The sequence below is a fragment of the Drosophila melanogaster genome, chromosome 3L, assembly GCF_000001215.4.
Source record: "Drosophila melanogaster chromosome 3L".
NCBI classification, from domain to species: Eukaryota; Metazoa; Arthropoda; class Insecta; order Diptera; family Drosophilidae; genus Drosophila; species Drosophila melanogaster.
This window is the reverse complement of record NT_037436.4, coordinates 20,497,090-20,514,207: the sequence shown is the minus strand read 5'-3', so window position 1 is coordinate 20,514,207 and position 17,118 is coordinate 20,497,090. Positions and strand designations below refer to the sequence as shown.

The 17,118-nt window shown below is 41.4% G+C and overlaps 4 protein-coding genes across 8 annotated transcripts, besides 4 other annotated features; all 4 read right to left on the bottom strand.

Annotated features, from left to right (window-relative positions):
• Positions 1-100: 100 nt before the first annotated feature.
• CG32425 (uncharacterized protein) lies at positions 101-16,885 on the bottom strand. Of its 5 annotated transcripts, none has more exons than NM_168861.2 (5): positions 16,783-16,885; positions 3,429-4,178; positions 1,823-2,271; positions 1,133-1,687; positions 101-1,070 (listed from the first exon to the last, which is right to left on the bottom strand). In NM_168861.2, the coding sequence occupies exons 2-5, from the start codon at positions 4,153-4,155 to the stop codon at positions 522-524; spliced, it is 2,280 nt and encodes a 759-aa protein (NP_730547.1). In that variant the 5' UTR covers positions 4,156-4,178; positions 16,783-16,885; the 3' UTR covers positions 101-521. The 5 variants fall into 5 exon arrangements, with proteins under 5 accessions (NP_730547.1, NP_730546.1, NP_730549.1 ...); NM_168860.2 differs by lacking the exon at positions 16,783-16,885 and adding an exon at positions 4,433-4,521; NM_168863.2 differs by lacking the exon at positions 3,429-4,178.
• Positions 6,833-8,176, bottom strand: CG5078 (uncharacterized protein; the record flags this gene model as incomplete). Its single annotated transcript, NM_140981.2, has 1 exon — positions 6,833-8,176. One exon carries the CDS (start codon positions 8,174-8,176, stop codon positions 6,833-6,835), a length of 1,344 nt encoding a protein of 447 aa, NP_649238.3.
• Positions 8,508-10,022, bottom strand: CG17637 (uncharacterized protein; the record flags this gene model as incomplete). Its single annotated transcript, NM_140980.1, has 1 exon — positions 8,508-10,022. One exon carries the CDS (start codon positions 10,020-10,022, stop codon positions 8,508-8,510), a length of 1,515 nt encoding a protein of 504 aa, NP_649237.1.
• Positions 10,756-11,031: a mobile genetic element.
• Positions 11,406-11,717: a mobile genetic element.
• Positions 12,054-12,650: a mobile genetic element.
• Positions 12,708-14,372, bottom strand: CG18281 (uncharacterized protein; the record flags this gene model as incomplete). The annotated part of the gene is made up of 1 exon (NM_140979.1): positions 12,708-14,372. Exon 1 carries the CDS (start codon positions 14,334-14,336, stop codon positions 12,708-12,710), a length of 1,629 nt encoding a protein of 542 aa, NP_649236.1. The 5' UTR covers positions 14,337-14,372.
• Positions 14,923-14,977: a mobile genetic element.
• Positions 16,886-17,118: the final 233 nt, after the last annotated feature.

Here is a 17,118-nt window from a genome sequence, read left to right as displayed (position 1 = left end):
TGTTAGTTGATCATTTAGACTTGTTATCAATTGCCAAGCGAATGCAATATCGATACGAACTAAACTGCCGCCCTTTAAAGTGCATAAACTAACTGTTTTTGAGTTGCTTTAGCAATTGTAATTTTATTTAAAGTTTTATTAGGTAATAGTGTCTAAATACTTAGGTGATTAACACAGTTCCGAAACTAATACATATTCCGTGTGGTTGCTGGGAAAAATCCTCGTGACTTAAAACAATATTCAATCGACGATTTGTAACTCAATGAAACGATCGCTGGGTGATCGTTGCTAGCTTTGATTTTATGCTATATAGACAGCCATAAGACGGTGAATCGAGGCAAAACTGGGATGCCAATTTAAGTACAGCATAATATCAGATCAGATTAAGATCCGCGCATTATATATATATATATTGCCTAAATCTAGATGGTTAACTATAGCTACCATTTGAGCCAATATCAGAGACGACATCGAGATGTGGAGAGAGGAAAAAACATTCTTAACTGACTTTTGGCCCTGGGCTATTCCTGACCGTTCGAGTTTCTGAGATTTTGTGCGGCGGTGCTGGTGGAGGGCGTTGGCGAGCCAGGGGGCGTGGGAGTGCGTAGGGAGCGTTCAAAGTCCTCCGCTAAATCATCGTCATCTCCCTCCTGTTGCCAACTGTCCAATGCGGAGTCGACATCGAATTCCGGGAACTTCAGCGTTTCCCCCGTCACATCCACCAGCCGAGATCGCAATCTCTGCGAGATCTCCTCCAGCTCCGTGTATTTGCGCTTGATGGCCTGGCCCAACTGCAAGTGACCCAGTTCCATGGACTTCTCGAACTGATCGATTACGGTATCTACACTGGGCGATATGGGCTCCACGTGCGCCTCGATTCCCCCAGTCACACGTCCATTGAAGTCTACTATGTTATGCCATCCGCTGGGAAAGCCTCCGCCCGCTTGTTTTTGGTTAAGATTAAGTGCAGCGAATCCTATTATGGCATCTTCATGGGGAGACGGCTCTGTGATGCCATTTGGGCTAACAACCGCCTTTTTCCAAAGCTTCAGAATGAAAAGCTTCTGGGGCTGCAAAGGAAAAATGGAATGTATTTAGGTGATCTCTTAGAAAAGGTCCTTTTAAATCATACATTGCTGCGATAATCGCGACTCACGTCCACGCGGAACTTGCTAAGCCACTGGGGCTTCGTCGATTTGGGTACAATTGGTGTGGCGTACACCAATCCTTCGTGCGACTTATAGGTCTGACTATTGCAACTGATGGCCTGGAAGGTCACATAGGTGTTGGGAGGTTCGTTGGGCGGGAAGCGCTTGGCTGCCGACTGACGTTTTACTTGCTTCTTCGATTTCCCATAGCCGGGATTTAGGGGCAGTCCAGCAGCTCCCACGATGCGCAACTGGAAGCTAAAGGTACTGGGCGCTGGAGGAGCCGGTGGCGGCGGCATTACTGGACCTGCGATATTCGGCGTCGGAGCTGCGATGGCATTTTGAAGCATGTCGAGTAAGTCTGTGGTCCGGCTTGGAGCCGGTACTTGGTTGTTGTCATGGTCGAAGCCACGCAGCTGCTTCAGTTGAGCAATCTGCGACTCACTTCCAATGGCCAGAAGCACCTTGAGCTCGCCCAGAGGCGTCTTGTTCTCAGCACTGACAATTGGTGCCCAGCCATCGATGGAGATCACTGGTAGCTATGGGTCATAAAATAAATAAGTAATTTACGTATTTTCAAAAATATATCTATTTTAAGTAATTCTATTTAGGAGTAAATGGAATGTGTATCATATATATATATATTGTATATATTATGTGAACTATAATCGCACCTTTCCCTTGCACAGGTGATTTGTGATGCTGGAGTCTCTGTAGGCGATGAAGAACTGGTGCAGCGGAAGTCGTACGACTCCTCCCAATGGACGCAGCTCCATGACCAGCTGCTGCCGCTCGACGCTCTGCAGGAAGCGCTCATCATTGATGATGGCGAATTGCTCCTGCAGCTCGAAGGATCCCCCATCGGTTAACTTGCTCAGCAGTGGCTGCGGCTGCCAGAAGGGCTCAAGTGATAGCTCCTGGCACGCGGTCTTACTACCGCCCGCCGTTAATTGACGCAGCTCCCCGGCGTAGAGATAACCCCTGAGGAGACGGACTTTATTGGTCTCTGCCATGAAGTTGATGCACTCCAAGATGGCCTTGCTGTTGTTGTTGGCTTGGGGAGGAGGAGGTGGCGGCGCCGGCGGCTGAGGGGGCGTTAAAACGGCCTTCGAGTTGCAATTAACTGGAAAATTTGCAAAACGCAGAAGGGATTAGTAATATAGTCTAAATTGAAGATAGTAGGACCCATGCATGGTGGCATTAATCAGAGTTCAAAGTCATTCAGCGGACCTTGAACCCGCAGATTCGGATTAAGCAAGCTTTAAGAACTGAATCAGCTGCGATCTTCGATCCGGTGCTTATCGCCTTGGCAACAGACGACCGGACTCGAAAATCGATTCAAGCGGAACGAGAGATTGCGCCGGCAAGCGGGTAAAACCGGGTGAAATCGGTAATAGCACGTGCACCACAAGCGGACAACTGACAACTGACAACTTGGTAGATACTGGAATCGGTTGGGCTAAAAATAGACCACTTCAATTCTCAATTATATCAGATAATTTAGCTTTTTAAGAGGTGTACTGAGTGCGTAATGTGTGATTCAAATTATAGGGTATTAATTTAAAGAAACTGAATTCTGGTAAAATTAGAAAAACATTTTTAAAAATTGTTTGGGTTCAACGAATGGCATAGCTAATTATATTTGAATATAATAATAAAATTTTAAAAATTTTAAAAATCGAAAAATCCTTTAAAAATTCTTAGTAAAGATTTTAAGCAATTGTTAAATCCGCGTTTCATACGAAACTCAGTTTATGTAAGTACTACTATTATTTCAATCTGTTAAAAAGTTCCCGTTTTCCTAATACTATAATAATAACCTAACTTATGAAAAATGATAACCCACTGTGCTTGACACGGTCACAATCAAAAGCTGTTGGAAAACAAAATGTATGATTTAAATTAAAGCTGGGATAGAGAAAACATAAAACACGAAACAGATTTGTTTTTTTTTTTTTTGGTTTTGTTGGTGGTTTTTTGTTTTGTTTTGCTTTCTTTTTTGAAAATGAAAAGTATTTATTGACAGAATGATGGGCAGCACTTGGATAACGGCAATCAATAACATATAGAGTAAGTGCAGGAGGCGTGGGCGTGGTTGTGGGCGGCTCGTGTAGATTTGGTATTTGTATAGCATTTGTTGTTCTGCTTGGTGGTAGAATTGGTAGTTGTTGTGGCTGTAGTCGTGTGGTTCAGCTAGTATCAGATGTATTCGATTTGGGGGCCCAAGAATCAATGGTTCTTGCGATTGGCGACCACACGACATTAGTCATATATATTCACCTGCTGCCTTGTTTCCACTTTCGTTCTTTTGGCCCGGCTGCTGCTGCTGTTGCTGCGGCTGCTCCGGGCTACCATTCAAATTCTGAAGCAGACTGATCTTCAAGTACACGCTACCCAGGTGGACGTCGCGTCGCCGAATGGCAATGCACTTGCACTGCTCCAACAGGGATGCCCTGTAGAGCTCCCTGAGCTCCAGGCGGCCCATGCCGAGCATTTCGTTGAGACAGGTGCCGGGTTCGCGCCACCAAACCGTGATGTCTACATGGCCAGCACTCTGTTCCGGATCCTGCAGGCTCTTATCTTCCATATCGACCTGACGCTGAGCCGTCTGCCCGAAACGGGTGCACTGCGTCAGGCTCTGGAACTTCTCCGACTCGAACTGCATGATGTGGAACATCGGTTGGCGCGGCACTTTACGGATCAAGTCCCCCGACAGCTGGCACTCCACGGTGAAAATGGGTCGCACTTCGTTCTGAACCAGTTCCATGCGTTGGGTTCCCTCCGGCTGCAATGTCAGTGCCTCCAAGTGCAGCTGCAAGGCGTTGCAGCTGCGGAAGAGCTCCGGCGTCATCACCAGCTCATCATCCTCCGATTCCTGGGCGGTTTGCTCCGGCTCGGCTCCCGGCCACAGGACCTCCTGCTGTTTCCTAATCTTAAGAGGTTCGGCGGAGGCAGCAGTGGCGAAAAGGGCCACCAGGTCCGCGTCCAATTTCTTCATGGCCTCCATTAGCTCGACGTTGCTGGCGGTGCCTGTAATAAGCAGAGGCATATGCAATCGTTATTTATATTAGTTAAAAACGGACATGTTTTGGAATTTACAGGCTTTTAAGCAGGAGAATTAATGCGATCCGATCTCCACGACGTGGGCTTTCCAAATGAAGGCCTTTTTGCGTAAGAGACTCGAAAAGCCGGCAGAAAGAGAAGCACCAAAGCGCAGAAAGAGGGGCCCCCAGTAATCGTAATCGCGTTCTATGCTTTGCCCCATACTTCTCCCGCTCTCTCACGTGTTCGCCTATCACTCCATCGCAAGGGAATCGGTTTTCAAAAGAGCGCACCATGGATACCCTAACTTTCAGTTACTTTTGAGTTTCAGTTCATAATTTACAAATCAAAATGAAAAGATAGGAAGTTTAAAAAGCAGGAACCCCGATCTTTTAATTTAAATTCACTAAACAAATTTCACATGTGATGTAAACTGTTCGCATATGTCGCTTTTTAAATAAATAAATCAAAAACAAATCAAGAAGTTGTGGTAATACATACATTTAAGAAAACTCGATTTTTGTAAGTTTTAAAAATACGTGTAGTTGATTTGTTGGTATATTAGTCGAAATGTTTCAGCATTTACTATTTTCTTAATTGTATTCAAATTTGTTCATAGTCTTTCAGAAGGGTATCTCAACCTCACTCTCACAACTGGTCGATTCTCTTTCAGCATAAGCAAAAAGCAAAGCCAGACCCAAATATATTTTTTTGCATAAATTCGCCGACATCGGCAAAGTTCAGTGGCAAGAGGAAATAAACTTTCCATCAGAACCGAGGCCATTTTATACTCAAAGTCGCCTATGTACAAATTTATATTTGTATGTGTATGTAGCAAAAGGTCAAGGAGTTATCGGTCAGCGAGAAAAACTGTAACCGATTTCTTCGCCTGGTAACGCGCTTAATTTTCGATTTGCTCCAAGATAATTGATAAGAGACGCCCGATGCCAGTTTTAGTGACATAATATTACTGCGTTCCGGACGCGGATTGTTGATTGCGCACAGTAGCATTTGTAGGATTAGTCAGTCTCGTGTAACTCGTGTAACTAACGATTCCGACCGTTTTCCTGGTCATCAGGCATTCGCAACGCTAATTAAAACCCATAGAAATTCGCATCGCATTTAGCAGAGTAGTGAAATGGAAGGGGTATTAGCTGGGTGGCACAGACGTCTTATCAAGTCAAGGCTTATCGATTTCGACCCGTTGCTTGCACCCCAATATTTCGCCCCGTGTAGCAACAAAGTAGGGTTCTCTTGAATCACGGAATAGTTTCGCATTTTTTTGTACATATGCAAGTCGTCTGGTTGCCGGATTCGTGTGAACATATGTTCCATACGTTTGTGTGACTGGTTGATAGTGCTCGCCAAAGAATCGAAATTGAAGGCCAATGGCAGAAATCCCAGACGCGGCTGAAAAAACCTAAAAAGGAGGCATACAACACCAACATAGCGAGATAAAAGTTATGTGTCACTGAATTTTTGCTACAGGGCGGGTTATTCTGAAGGGGAGCTAAATGGTTTGGCATTTTCTCTCATCTCAAATACAAAAAAACCTGTTTATATCGTATCATATCACTTATGTATATTTCATATATTGGGTAAATTTAAGAGTTAATCAAATTAAAATCTAGATTGATGTCCAACGAGATAATTGAAATAATTACCCAACGAGTTACATAGTATCTGTTATATTACAAAATTTTACCTTTGGACACACCCAGTTCAGCACCCCAATCCAATTGAATCCGCCCCTGCATCACACTTAAATAATATTTACCCAGTCGACGCCAGTGAGACTCTCACTTCTCATGTTCTCCCCATATTTTCATGTCCCTAAGAGAGTAAGAGAATCGGTTTTGCATGCACGTGTTTCAGTATAATCACACTATTTTCTCAACTTTATGGCTCTTTACATACATAGGCATACGTACATACGTACAAATTTAATGGGATACTCGCTTTTTCAAATGGAAAGTTTTCGGCTTTGCCTGTGTTTGAACAAAACCAAAAAATAAAAAAAATAAGGGAATACATCTGCCAAACAGGAACGCTCGTTTGCGAAGAGATGGGGAAATATACATACATACATACATAGGACAGCTTGGTCTATTTATGGGTTTCTGCAATTGTTGTTAATAAATTATCTATTGTCAATTTCTTTTGCTACCGATTGCACCATGCTGACGGGCACAACAAACAAAAGGCCAGACTGTTGCGTAAGAGTCAACAAACTGTTGTTAATTTTCAGCTTCTAAACAAATAAGAAGAGCAAAATGAAAATTTATAAATAAATAGCAGGGAAATGCCAAGGAAATTGGAAAACAAAAACCAAAATAAACAGACGCGGTCGTCGACTGAGAGGCAGTGCTAAAGTGGCTGATTAAATGAAGACAACGACCGACATAGCGTCTAAATCTTAACCCACTAAAGCACAATTTTCATTATCGCGAAACGCAAACAAAATGCAAGCAATTAAATGCAATTAAAAATGACCTTTCGCACCCTTTTTAGTTAACGCTTAATTAAGTTTATATTTTGATTTTCTACTGAAAATGTTTCTTATTTTTAAATACTATTGCTTCTGACCTCGTGTAAACCCATATAGTGAACTAAACAAGCTATCTAAATAAAGATTTGTAAAACTATATTGTTGTCGCCTCCTCCATTTCAATAATATACTTCAGTGCGGAAAATTCCTCTCTCCTTCCCCTGGAAACCTTTTCATCTGGGATATATGACGCCAACAGAATGCCGATAAACACAGAGATAGCTCCAATCATAAAGGGATTGGTCACAGTGCGATCTCCACTTACACTGCCTATCAAAATTCGATTTTTATCCAAATCCATGTCGGATAGGTAGAATACGATACCGAACAGAGCGGGTCCAAGTCCACTACACAATCCCGACATTCCCGTGATCATTCCCTGAACTGCTCCTTGAGTTTCAACATCCGTGTAGAGGGATACGTAGGCACTCACGGCCGGAAAGGTGATGGAACTCAGGGCAGCTACATTTCCGGCTAGCCACATTTGCCACTTTTCGTATCCTATGGCGAAGAGTATGAGTTGCAACAGTTCCAGGAGCAATCCAAGTATTATAGCATTCTTGGCACCCAATGTCTTCACTATTGATCCCAAGGTCACGTTTATCGAAATGCCTAATATGGCCATGAACGCCACCAGCGTGGAGAGTTCCGTGAAATCAAACCCCATTGTTAGTTTCAGATAGGCTGGCACACTGGAATATTCCCCAGCTTCGGGAAGTAGAAACGTGAACATCACTACGCACAGTAGCAGAACATTAGGATCCGAGCCCACTCTTCGCAGGGATAGAAAAGGATCCGCTTGTTTCCAGCTCAATCCAGTGGATCTAACGTTTTGTTGTAATGTTTCGGGCACAGCCAGCAGTACAAACATCACGTTCGTTGTGGAGACCAAAGTTGCTACTAACACCACAGTATTAATTCCGTAACGATCCATTATGAGATTACCCATTGCTGGGGCGATCACCAAGCTGGCAGCAAAGGTGGCCGATACAAGTTCATAGGATCTAGAGCGCTCTTCCTTTGTGGTAACATCCGCCACATAGGCGAAAGCCACTGAGAAGCTAACACCCAATACTCCACTGATCGAACTTATCACAAAGAACCACCAGTTATCCATGGTCATCATGGGGATCGGTAAGGAAGTGAAGATCACTGTTATAAGGAGCAGCACTTTCCGCCCATATATATCCGATAAAGCTCCGATCAGGGGCGACGACAGAAACGAGAGTATTCCCTTGACTCCCATGACCAATCCGTTCATTAGGAACGTGTGGTCTGGGAAGGTCTCCTTTAGAGTGGCTATCATGGGCATTGTTAGCAGGCCCCATGCGAAGTATTCCAGAAAAACAACTACTAGTATGTGCCCAACACTTGGCTTTCCAATTCCCGAAGTAGAGGCCAACGATACGAGTAACTTTTTCAGACCGAACTTGGACATATGTATATAATGGGAGTTCAACATGGAGAATACTAAACTTTCGAGTTTGGAAATTCAACTGAACTGAAATAACAATTTGTATGGTCTTTCAGCGTAGCTAATACCTTTTGGTGATTAGTTAGTTAGGTGAGTCCGAAAATGGTATAAGAACTTGAAGTTTTCTACACGTTTAAACAGTCGATATTTGTCGCAAATCCAAAAGTTTCGAGTTGAAGACTTTTAATTAAGTTAAAAATTATTTAAATTACAGATACGTAAGTCTACATTCTTTAAATCCAAACCAAAGTAGCAGTCATTAATATCTACTTATAAATATCCTTATTTTTCGCCTTTAAGGAATGTTTTCGTTGGCGACTCTAGTTTCTTCATTTCCAAGAGTATCCTTCTTAATGAAACTGCTCAAGACGATGGCCACAAAAACACTGATGGCACTTATGACGAAGGGCATTGAAATTGGAGAATTGACCTTAAGATCAGTCTCCGAATCATCCTGAAAAATGAAGAAGAGTAATCCGAAAAAGGCAGGTCCCACACCCTCGCTCAAGCACTCAATTCCAGAGATAATGCCCAGGACAGCACCCCGATTATCGGGACTGGCGTAGATGGAAGCCACCGCATTATTGGCAGCGGGTATAATTGTTGCCAGTGCGGCCAAGATACTGCTTAACCAGTACATCCAATGATGGGTTCCAAAGCCGAAGAAAAGCATTTGCAAGAACAATAGTAAAAGTCCCAGACGGATCGACCACTTGGCCCCTACTATATTCATAATATAACCGAGTAGTATATTGGATGTGATCGCCAGCACAGATAGTAATCCCAACATCATGGACACCTCCTCGTACTCAAATCCCATATTAGTTTTGAGATAAACGGGCGCAGTAGAATCCACTCCTGCAAAGGGCCAAATCGAGAGGAATGTTATGAGGTATATCACGAGCAGGTTCTTATCCTTACGACTTTTACGCAGCACTTCCCAAAGATCGGAAGAGTTTAGGGATCCATTATCAATTTTCTCCTTTTCAGTTAAATCATTCTGAAGGTTTTCCTCTTTGCTGAACTGTTGGTCCAGCTCTTTATTTGTGACTATATTCTGTGAGGTGGGTTTGTTCACTTCAACATTCACCTTTCCTTCTCCATTTAAGTTCTCTTTCTTTTCCTTTGGGCTTATGTCATCCACTTTCGTGTCCTCCACCTTGTTATCATTATTTTCATTCAAAATAACCTTTTTCTCCTTCAAAACTAAACTCTCTGGCACCGCAAATATGATAAACAAGATATTGATCATCCCAGTGATGGTGGCTATCAGAATAACTGATGCGGACCCGTACGATTTCATCAAGTAATTCCCCAACGATGGAGAAAAGGCTATTCCTGCCCCAAAACTGGCCGCCACAAAGCCATATCCTTTTGAACGATTCTCGACAGTAGTTGTGTCTGCCACATAGGCTAATGAAGAGGAGTAAGTGCTGCCACAGATGGAGCTCACAGTGAGAATGGCGAAAAACCACCAACTCTTCAACATCATGAATGGAATTGGAGCGTAGGTGGTTGCCACTGCCAGTAGCATCACTACTTTCCGGCCATGAAAATCGGAAATGGCACCCATCACGGGCGTGGTCACAAATCCCAGGATTCCTCTAACTCCATAAACCAGTCCATCGACGAGAAGGACGCGATTCCCAAACGATCCCGACAATTTTTCGATGAAGGGAACGGTGAGAAGACCCCAGGAGAAGTAGTGCATAAACGTAACGATCACCGCGTGCCAAACACTTGCTTTTCCGATTCCAGAACGATTAACCAATACTTTCACCAGGGGTCTAAGAAACTTCAACTGCGCCATTTTTTAGTGTTCTGTCCGCGAACTGGCCAACGCCAGAATAGCCTGACAACTCCAGTTTAAATCCAATTTATACGCCTCAGTTTTATAGAAAATATAGTTATGGCTGCACTGGAAAAAACATGATACTCGAACTATACTACACTATTTTGTCGTTTAAAAAATATATCGTTTCTTAAGATGTTTTATTGAGTTTATTTGAAAGAGAGGTACACATATTTCGAATATATTAATATTCATATATTATTATCATTCTCTCTTGATACTGGCAATTAAAAGAAAAGGTTCCCGTTTACAACTAGCGTATAAACTATTATTTGAAACCAACAAGTAGTGCCATATACATATATTCACAGTTTTTCACGAATATAAAATCAAACATTCCGAACTTTTTAAAAGTAAACCATAAACAATTATTTAACACAGTTTCGTGCCTTAAAATATGATTCGAGAATTGCCATATGACTTTGAATAAATATGAATTTATATGAATATAAAATGAATTTTCTGAAATATCTGCAGCTTCATTAATTTATATGAGAATATTGTTGGTACAAAAAATATAACAACACAAAGGGAAACTCTATCAGATACCCTTTAAGCAGATGGTGGGAGTCACATAGAATATTGCAAGTAAACCAGTATAATTAAAAACGACAACGAAAGGGATTTCAACAGTGCAAGCGCGACAGTTTGGACGGTTTTCGGATTGGGCTTGGCCCAAATGAGTTTGGCAGCTAGAGTCAAGTTGTCCGACTATCAGATACCCTTTACTCAGCTAGAGTAAGTGCGTTTGACAAATTTCAAAAAAAAAAAAAAGCGTTTGCGTGATATTTTTTGGCGATTTCTGGTAGCAAGATTGGGTGTAACAATCTTGCGATGCGTCTACCTCTTTAAAATAACCATGCCTAATAGTAACATTCTAGTTTTTATAGGTGCCGAGAACCCAGTGTTCATACGGACAGACCGACGGACATGGCCAGATTGACTCGGCTAGTGATCCCGGCCAAAATGATTAAGCGAAATACGAGAGTATTCCCTTGACACCCATGACCAATCAGTTCACCAGGAACGTGTGCTGTGGTTTTTTCGATCTTAACGTGTGGCAAAACAATCGAAAGGTGGAGCAAAAACGAAGGGGATTGCATAAAAAGTTCCTAAAACATTTGTGAGAAAATAAGGTTAAAATCGAACTGGAAAATGTAAAAACCCGGGCCGAGGGCCCCTTTTAAAAGTAAATATCGATTGATGTGAAGATCTGATGTTCAAATTTATGCGAGCCACTTGTGAGTTTAAGGAAGCCGTGTCAAGAAAATCAAATTAAAATTTTTGTATCGTTTGACCCCCTTTATATATCCCCACCTTTTATTTTTGCTTTGCCACGTCCAATTTCAAAAAGATAGAAAAGAACGCCTAAGTCGAATTCCAATACTATCAGATAGCCTTTACTCAGCTAGTAGAAGTACAATCAAGAAATTTCAACATTTTTTTTGTCATATCGCTAGTAATTGGCAAAACCAAAAAAATTTTAGAAATTAAATCATTTTTCAAAACTGTGGGTGTGGGAAGTCTCTGCTGCGTCTATGTTTTTTAATATCCTTTTGTAGTTCCTTAGATTTCGACGTTCATATGGACGTCCGTCTGCCTGTGGACATTGGCTGATCAAATCAATCAGTGATCCTGATCAAGAATATATATACTTTTTAGGATCGGAATTTGGAAAATCTATATGCCTTGGGAGATGTATAACTTGTTCATTTTTCGGCGTTTTCAAATGAAAACAAAAAATAATTTGTAATTTTCAAAAAACGAAAAGATTACTAAAAATGTATAAGATTAGAGATGTATAGAATTACTAATAAATGTATAAATGTATTGAACCCAAAAGATTGATTAATTAATTATGATTAATTAAGCTGAACTCATCTTTTAAGACTTATTATATTAAAATGTAATATATACCCGTTACTGGTAGAGTAAAAGAGTATACTAGATTTGTAGAAAAAGACTGTAAAGGCAGAAGGTGGACAGAGAAGGATGGCAATAGCGCAGAGTCGATCTAGCGATGTCCGTCCGCCCGTCTGTCGGTATGAACGTCGAGATATCAGGAACTATAAAACTTATAAGGTTGAAATTCAGCATACAGATTCTAGAGACAAAAACGCAGCGTAATTTTGTTTGCGCCACGCCCACTTTAACGTTCACAAACAGCACAAAACTGTCACGCCCACACCTTTGAAAAATATTTTGATATTTTTCATATTTTTGATAGTCTTGTAAATTGCTATCGATTTGCAAAAAAACTTTTTGCCACGCCCCCTCTAACGCCATAAAACCGACCAAAACTGCCACGCCCACACTTTTGAAACAAGTTTAGATTTTTCTTCGTTTTATTGTGTCTTGCGAATTTTTATTGGTATACCAACAACACTGTGGCCACGCCCCTCATTTCACGTACAAAACGCCCAAAACGATCCACACTTTTAAATTTTTAAATTGTTTTTTATTTTATTACCTAATATCTATCGATATCCCAGAAAAATGATGAAACTTCGCGATCGTATTCCGACTAGATGAGTAATAGGTATCTGATAGTCGGGGAACTCGACTATAGCATTCCCTCTTGTTGAATACTTAAAACAAGTGAACATTTTATGAAAATTTATATAACGTTTAATTAAATAACAATTATTTAAAGCTATGTTCTTTACAATCCGAATCATAGTTGTCATCTATCTCTAGTTTTACATAACCATTATTCTTTTCATATTTAAATGTTGTTTTCGCTAGTGGTTCTACCTCATCCTCGCTAGCGTCGTCTATGATCTTATAGATCAATGGTGCCTTTTCGACAGTCTCCTTTTTAATAAAACCTGTCAAGACGATGGCTACAAATACACCAATGGCACTTATGACGAAGGGCATTGAAATTGGTGAATTAACTTTATTCTTCGAATCATCCTGGAAAATGAAGAAGAGTACTCCGAAAAAGGCAGGTCCCACACCCTCGCTCAAGCACTCAATTCCAGAGATAATGCCCAGGACAGCACCCCGATTATCGGGACTGGCGTAGATGGAAGCCACCGCATTATTGGCAGCGGGTATAATTGTTGCCAGTGCGGCCAAGATACTGCTTAACCAGTACATCCAATGATGGGTTCCAAAGCCGAAGAAGAACAACTGCAATAGCAGGAGTAATAATCCCAGTCGGATCGACCACTTGGCCCCCACTATGTTTATAATATAACCGAGAAGGAGATTGGATGTGATCGCCAGCACAGATAGTAATCCCAACATCATGGACACCTCCTCGTACTCAAATCCCATATTAGTTTTGAGATAAACGGGCGCAGTAGAATCCACTCCTGCAAAGGGCCAAATCGAGAGGAATGTTATGAGGTATATCACGAGCAGGTTCTTATCCTTACGACTTTTACGCAGCACTTCCCAAAGATCGGAAGAGTTTAGGGATCCATTATCAATTTTCTCCTTTTCAGTTAAATCATTCTGAAGGTTTTCCTCTTTGTTGAACTGTTGGCCCAGCTCTTTATTTGTGACTAGATTTTGTGATGTGCCGTGGTTGGATTTGTTCGCTGAAACGTGGTTATTCAATTTTTCTTCTCTGTTTAAGATCTCTTTCCTTTCCTTCGGGTTAATGTCCTCCATCTTGTTATCACTCTCTTCATCCAACATATTATTTTTTTCTTTTAAAACTAAACTCTCTGGCACCGCAAATATGATAAACATTATATTAATCAAGCCTGTGATGGCGGCAATCAAAATAACTGATGCGGACCCGTACGATTTCATCAAGTAATTCCCCAACGATGGTGAAAAGGCTATTCCTGCGCCAAAACTGGCCGCAACAATGCCATAGCCTTTTGAACGATTCTCCACAGTAGTTGTGTCTGCCACATAGGCCAATGAAGAGGAGTAAGTGCTGCCACAGATGGAGCTCACAGTGAGAATGGCGAAAAACCACCAACTCTTCAACATCATGAATGGAATTGGAGCGTAGGTGGTTGCCACTGCCAGTAGCATCACTACTTTCCGGCCATGAAAATCGGAAATGGCACCCATCACGGGCGTGGTCACAAATCCCAGGATTCCTCTAACTCCATAAACCAGTCCATCGACGAGAAGGACGCGATTCCCAAACGATCCCGACAATTTTTCGATGAAGGGAACGGTGAGAAGACCCCAGGAGAAGTAGTGCATAAACGTAACGATCACCGCGTGCCAAACACTTGCTTTTCCGATTCCAGAACGATTAACCAATACTTTCACCAGGGGTCTAAGAAACTTCAACTGCGCCATTTTTTAGTGTTCTGTCCGCGAACTGGCCAACGCCAGAATAGCCTGACAACTCCAGTTTAAATCCAATTTATACGCCTCAGTTTTATAGAAAATATAGTTATGGCTGCACTGTAAAAAACATGATACTCGAACTATACTACACTATTTTGTCGTTTAAAATATATATCGTTTAAACTAGAACTCCTCGCAGAAAGCAAAGAGATGTGTCAAAGAGATCGTAAGCAAAACGCAAATAAGAGAATTTAAAAGTTTGTTTTCAAAATAGCTGAAATTTTCACAAATATATTAACATTATTCATCCAAGCTATTAATAATAACAAACATTTCCCTCTCTTGTTAGTGAGAATAGAACCATAAGGTTCCGATTTACAAGCCAACAAGTAAAGCCATCTACTTTTAGAACTTTTTAAAGGTAAGCCATTAAAAATTATTTAACATATTTTCGTGTCTTAAAATATGGGTTGAGTATGCATGCCTAAACTTTCTATATGACTGTGAATAAATAGTGACATTTTTGCAAATCACAATCACAACTTAGAAGTGCGGATATGAGAATATTGTAAGTATACATATGTATACCAAACCGAAAAAGCACGCTTTAGTCGAGTTCTTCGACTATCACATACCCATTACATGGCTAGCAATGGAAAAACAAAAACAAATTTGTGAAGAAATTAATTCAAAATTGTGGACATGAAAGCTTTTTGCAGTTTGTTGCCGATACCAGTGGACGTGACCAAAATGTTCTCGTTTTGAGAAGTTCGATTTTAAAATCTAGCCAAGATCTAATCATTCTCAGCATACTCAAATCGAGATCAAACCATTCTCAGATTGCAAATGATTTTGCTTTCATTTGTCTTCCTCTCTTTTTTCAGACTCTTCGACAATCTTACACCCAATACTTCTTCCGAAAAATAAAAAATATAAACGTTGAGATCATTTTCGTCTCGAAACCAAGAAGGTTTATTTATTCACTGAGTACGCTGAGCGCAACCGACCTCTATTTTTTTGTTCTCAATTTTTCCGAGTGCAGGAAATGCTTACCTCCCCGCCCGTTTCGTACTTTTTATCTAGCCGATAATACTCTTTTAGTCTACAAGAAAAGGGTATAAATATATAAATACAAATCTCGCACTATTTGTCTGTATTAAATTATAAATTATAAAAATGTTTGGATATATTTCATACATATCGTTCGAGGGATAGCTTTTTATTATTGACTCATTTTATCTAATGAGTCATATCCCTTTAGGTTTGCAATATATTTTTTTTAGCATGCATAGTGATAGGCTTTTAAAACTTTGTTGCTTAAATTGCGTTATTTATTAAAGTAATAATTTGTAAATTATTGTGGAAATAAAGCCCGCTTGTTGTTTTTTTAACTTAATATCTTTAGATTAGACTCACCGGCCATAAGTTCGCTGTTTTGCTGATCCTGCAGCATTGGGATCACCGGCTCGCCGCCAGGTGGCGCATCTGGCATATCATCGGCCGTATGATCGTGACCGTGGGCGGTGGGGGCGTGGCCCTGGGTGGGCGGTGGCTCGGCAAAGAGCATCTCGAAGCGCAGCCGGGTCTTGATTGGACAGACCCTCAGCTGCTGTTGCTGTTGCACTTGTTCGAGCGGGCCACCGATCTCCAGGTGACGATATAGAGCATAAATTTCGGTTTTATGCTCGAAATGGCTCCAAGTGCCGTTATGGGCGGCGTATTTACCGTTGGCGTGATGGCAGCCTGCTTCTCTGACGTCACAGCAGCCGGCTGATTCAACAGCGACAATTTCGCTTTCGACGGCACCAAACTGGCGTAAATAATCTAAAAATAAGACGAGGTTTTTTTTCCTCTGTACACGGGGAGGCTGATGCCGCTTCTTCTTCTTGTTATTTGCCCTTTGCTTCTGCTGAAGCTGCTGCTTCTTCTTGCTATGTTCCCTTTCCTCTTGCTTTTTCTTCTTATCCTCCTCGCCTGCTAGATTCTCCTTCTTCTTACTACTCTTATCCTTTACCCCTTGCTTGTGACAGAGCTCCTCCTCTTTCCGTTCCGCGTGCAGTTGTTGTTGTTGTTGCTGCTGCTGCTTGTTTGACCTTTTCTTTTGGCCAAACTTTCTGCCCCCGTCGACGTCACAGCTGATCGATTTGCTGCACTCGCTCGGCGATTTATCCGCCTCCTGGCTTTGCCTGCTTTTTCGATTTTCCCAATTCACATTCGTCGTCGGCCGTGGGAATTCTGCTATCATAATTTGTATGCCACTTATGCCATAATTATCACACTCACTCTCACTCACACGCACAAAAACGCGAAAAGAGAGGCGGGCGCGCGCTTGTGTTGTTGTTGATATATTCTTTTTTCACCGCTTAACCAAGCTGAAAAGTTGAAAATCTTTACACACACCAAAAACACACACACACACAGACTCAGAAAACTTGGGAAATCGAATTTTCCGTACTATGATTTTCCGGCCATAAATCTGCACGGGCGTAAGTTTCGGAGGAAACTGCTGCAGAAAAGCTCCTGGTCGCAAAGGAAGAAAAATCGGACGGGCGAAGCGTTGCCAGACGATGACAGCGATTTCATTTGTTTTGATTTAGTTGCCGGAGCGATGTCACCTCAATAAGATACCGAAAAATACCAAAGGTATTTCGAGCTGCCAATCTTTTTTCCGACATCAAACTTTTCTAGCCATTTGACTTTTTTTTCAAAAGTATTTATAAATTTTTTTATATTTAAATGCACGAAATAAATACATATATCAATGTCTATATAATATTTGGAAATATAAGTT

Coding starts and splice junctions, on each gene's coding strand:
- CG32425 (NM_168861.2), bottom strand. CDS start 4,155: ATGGAGGCCATGAAGAAATTGGACGCGGACCTGGTGGCCCTTTTCGCC. Junction 1,688..1,822: donor ATCACCTGTGCAAGGGAAAG/GTGCGATTATAG, acceptor TATGACCCATAG/CTACCAGTGATCTCCATCGA. Junction 1,071..1,132: donor GTCGCGATTATCGCAGCAAT/GTATGATTTAAA, acceptor TTTCCTTTGCAG/CCCCAGAAGCTTTTCATTCT.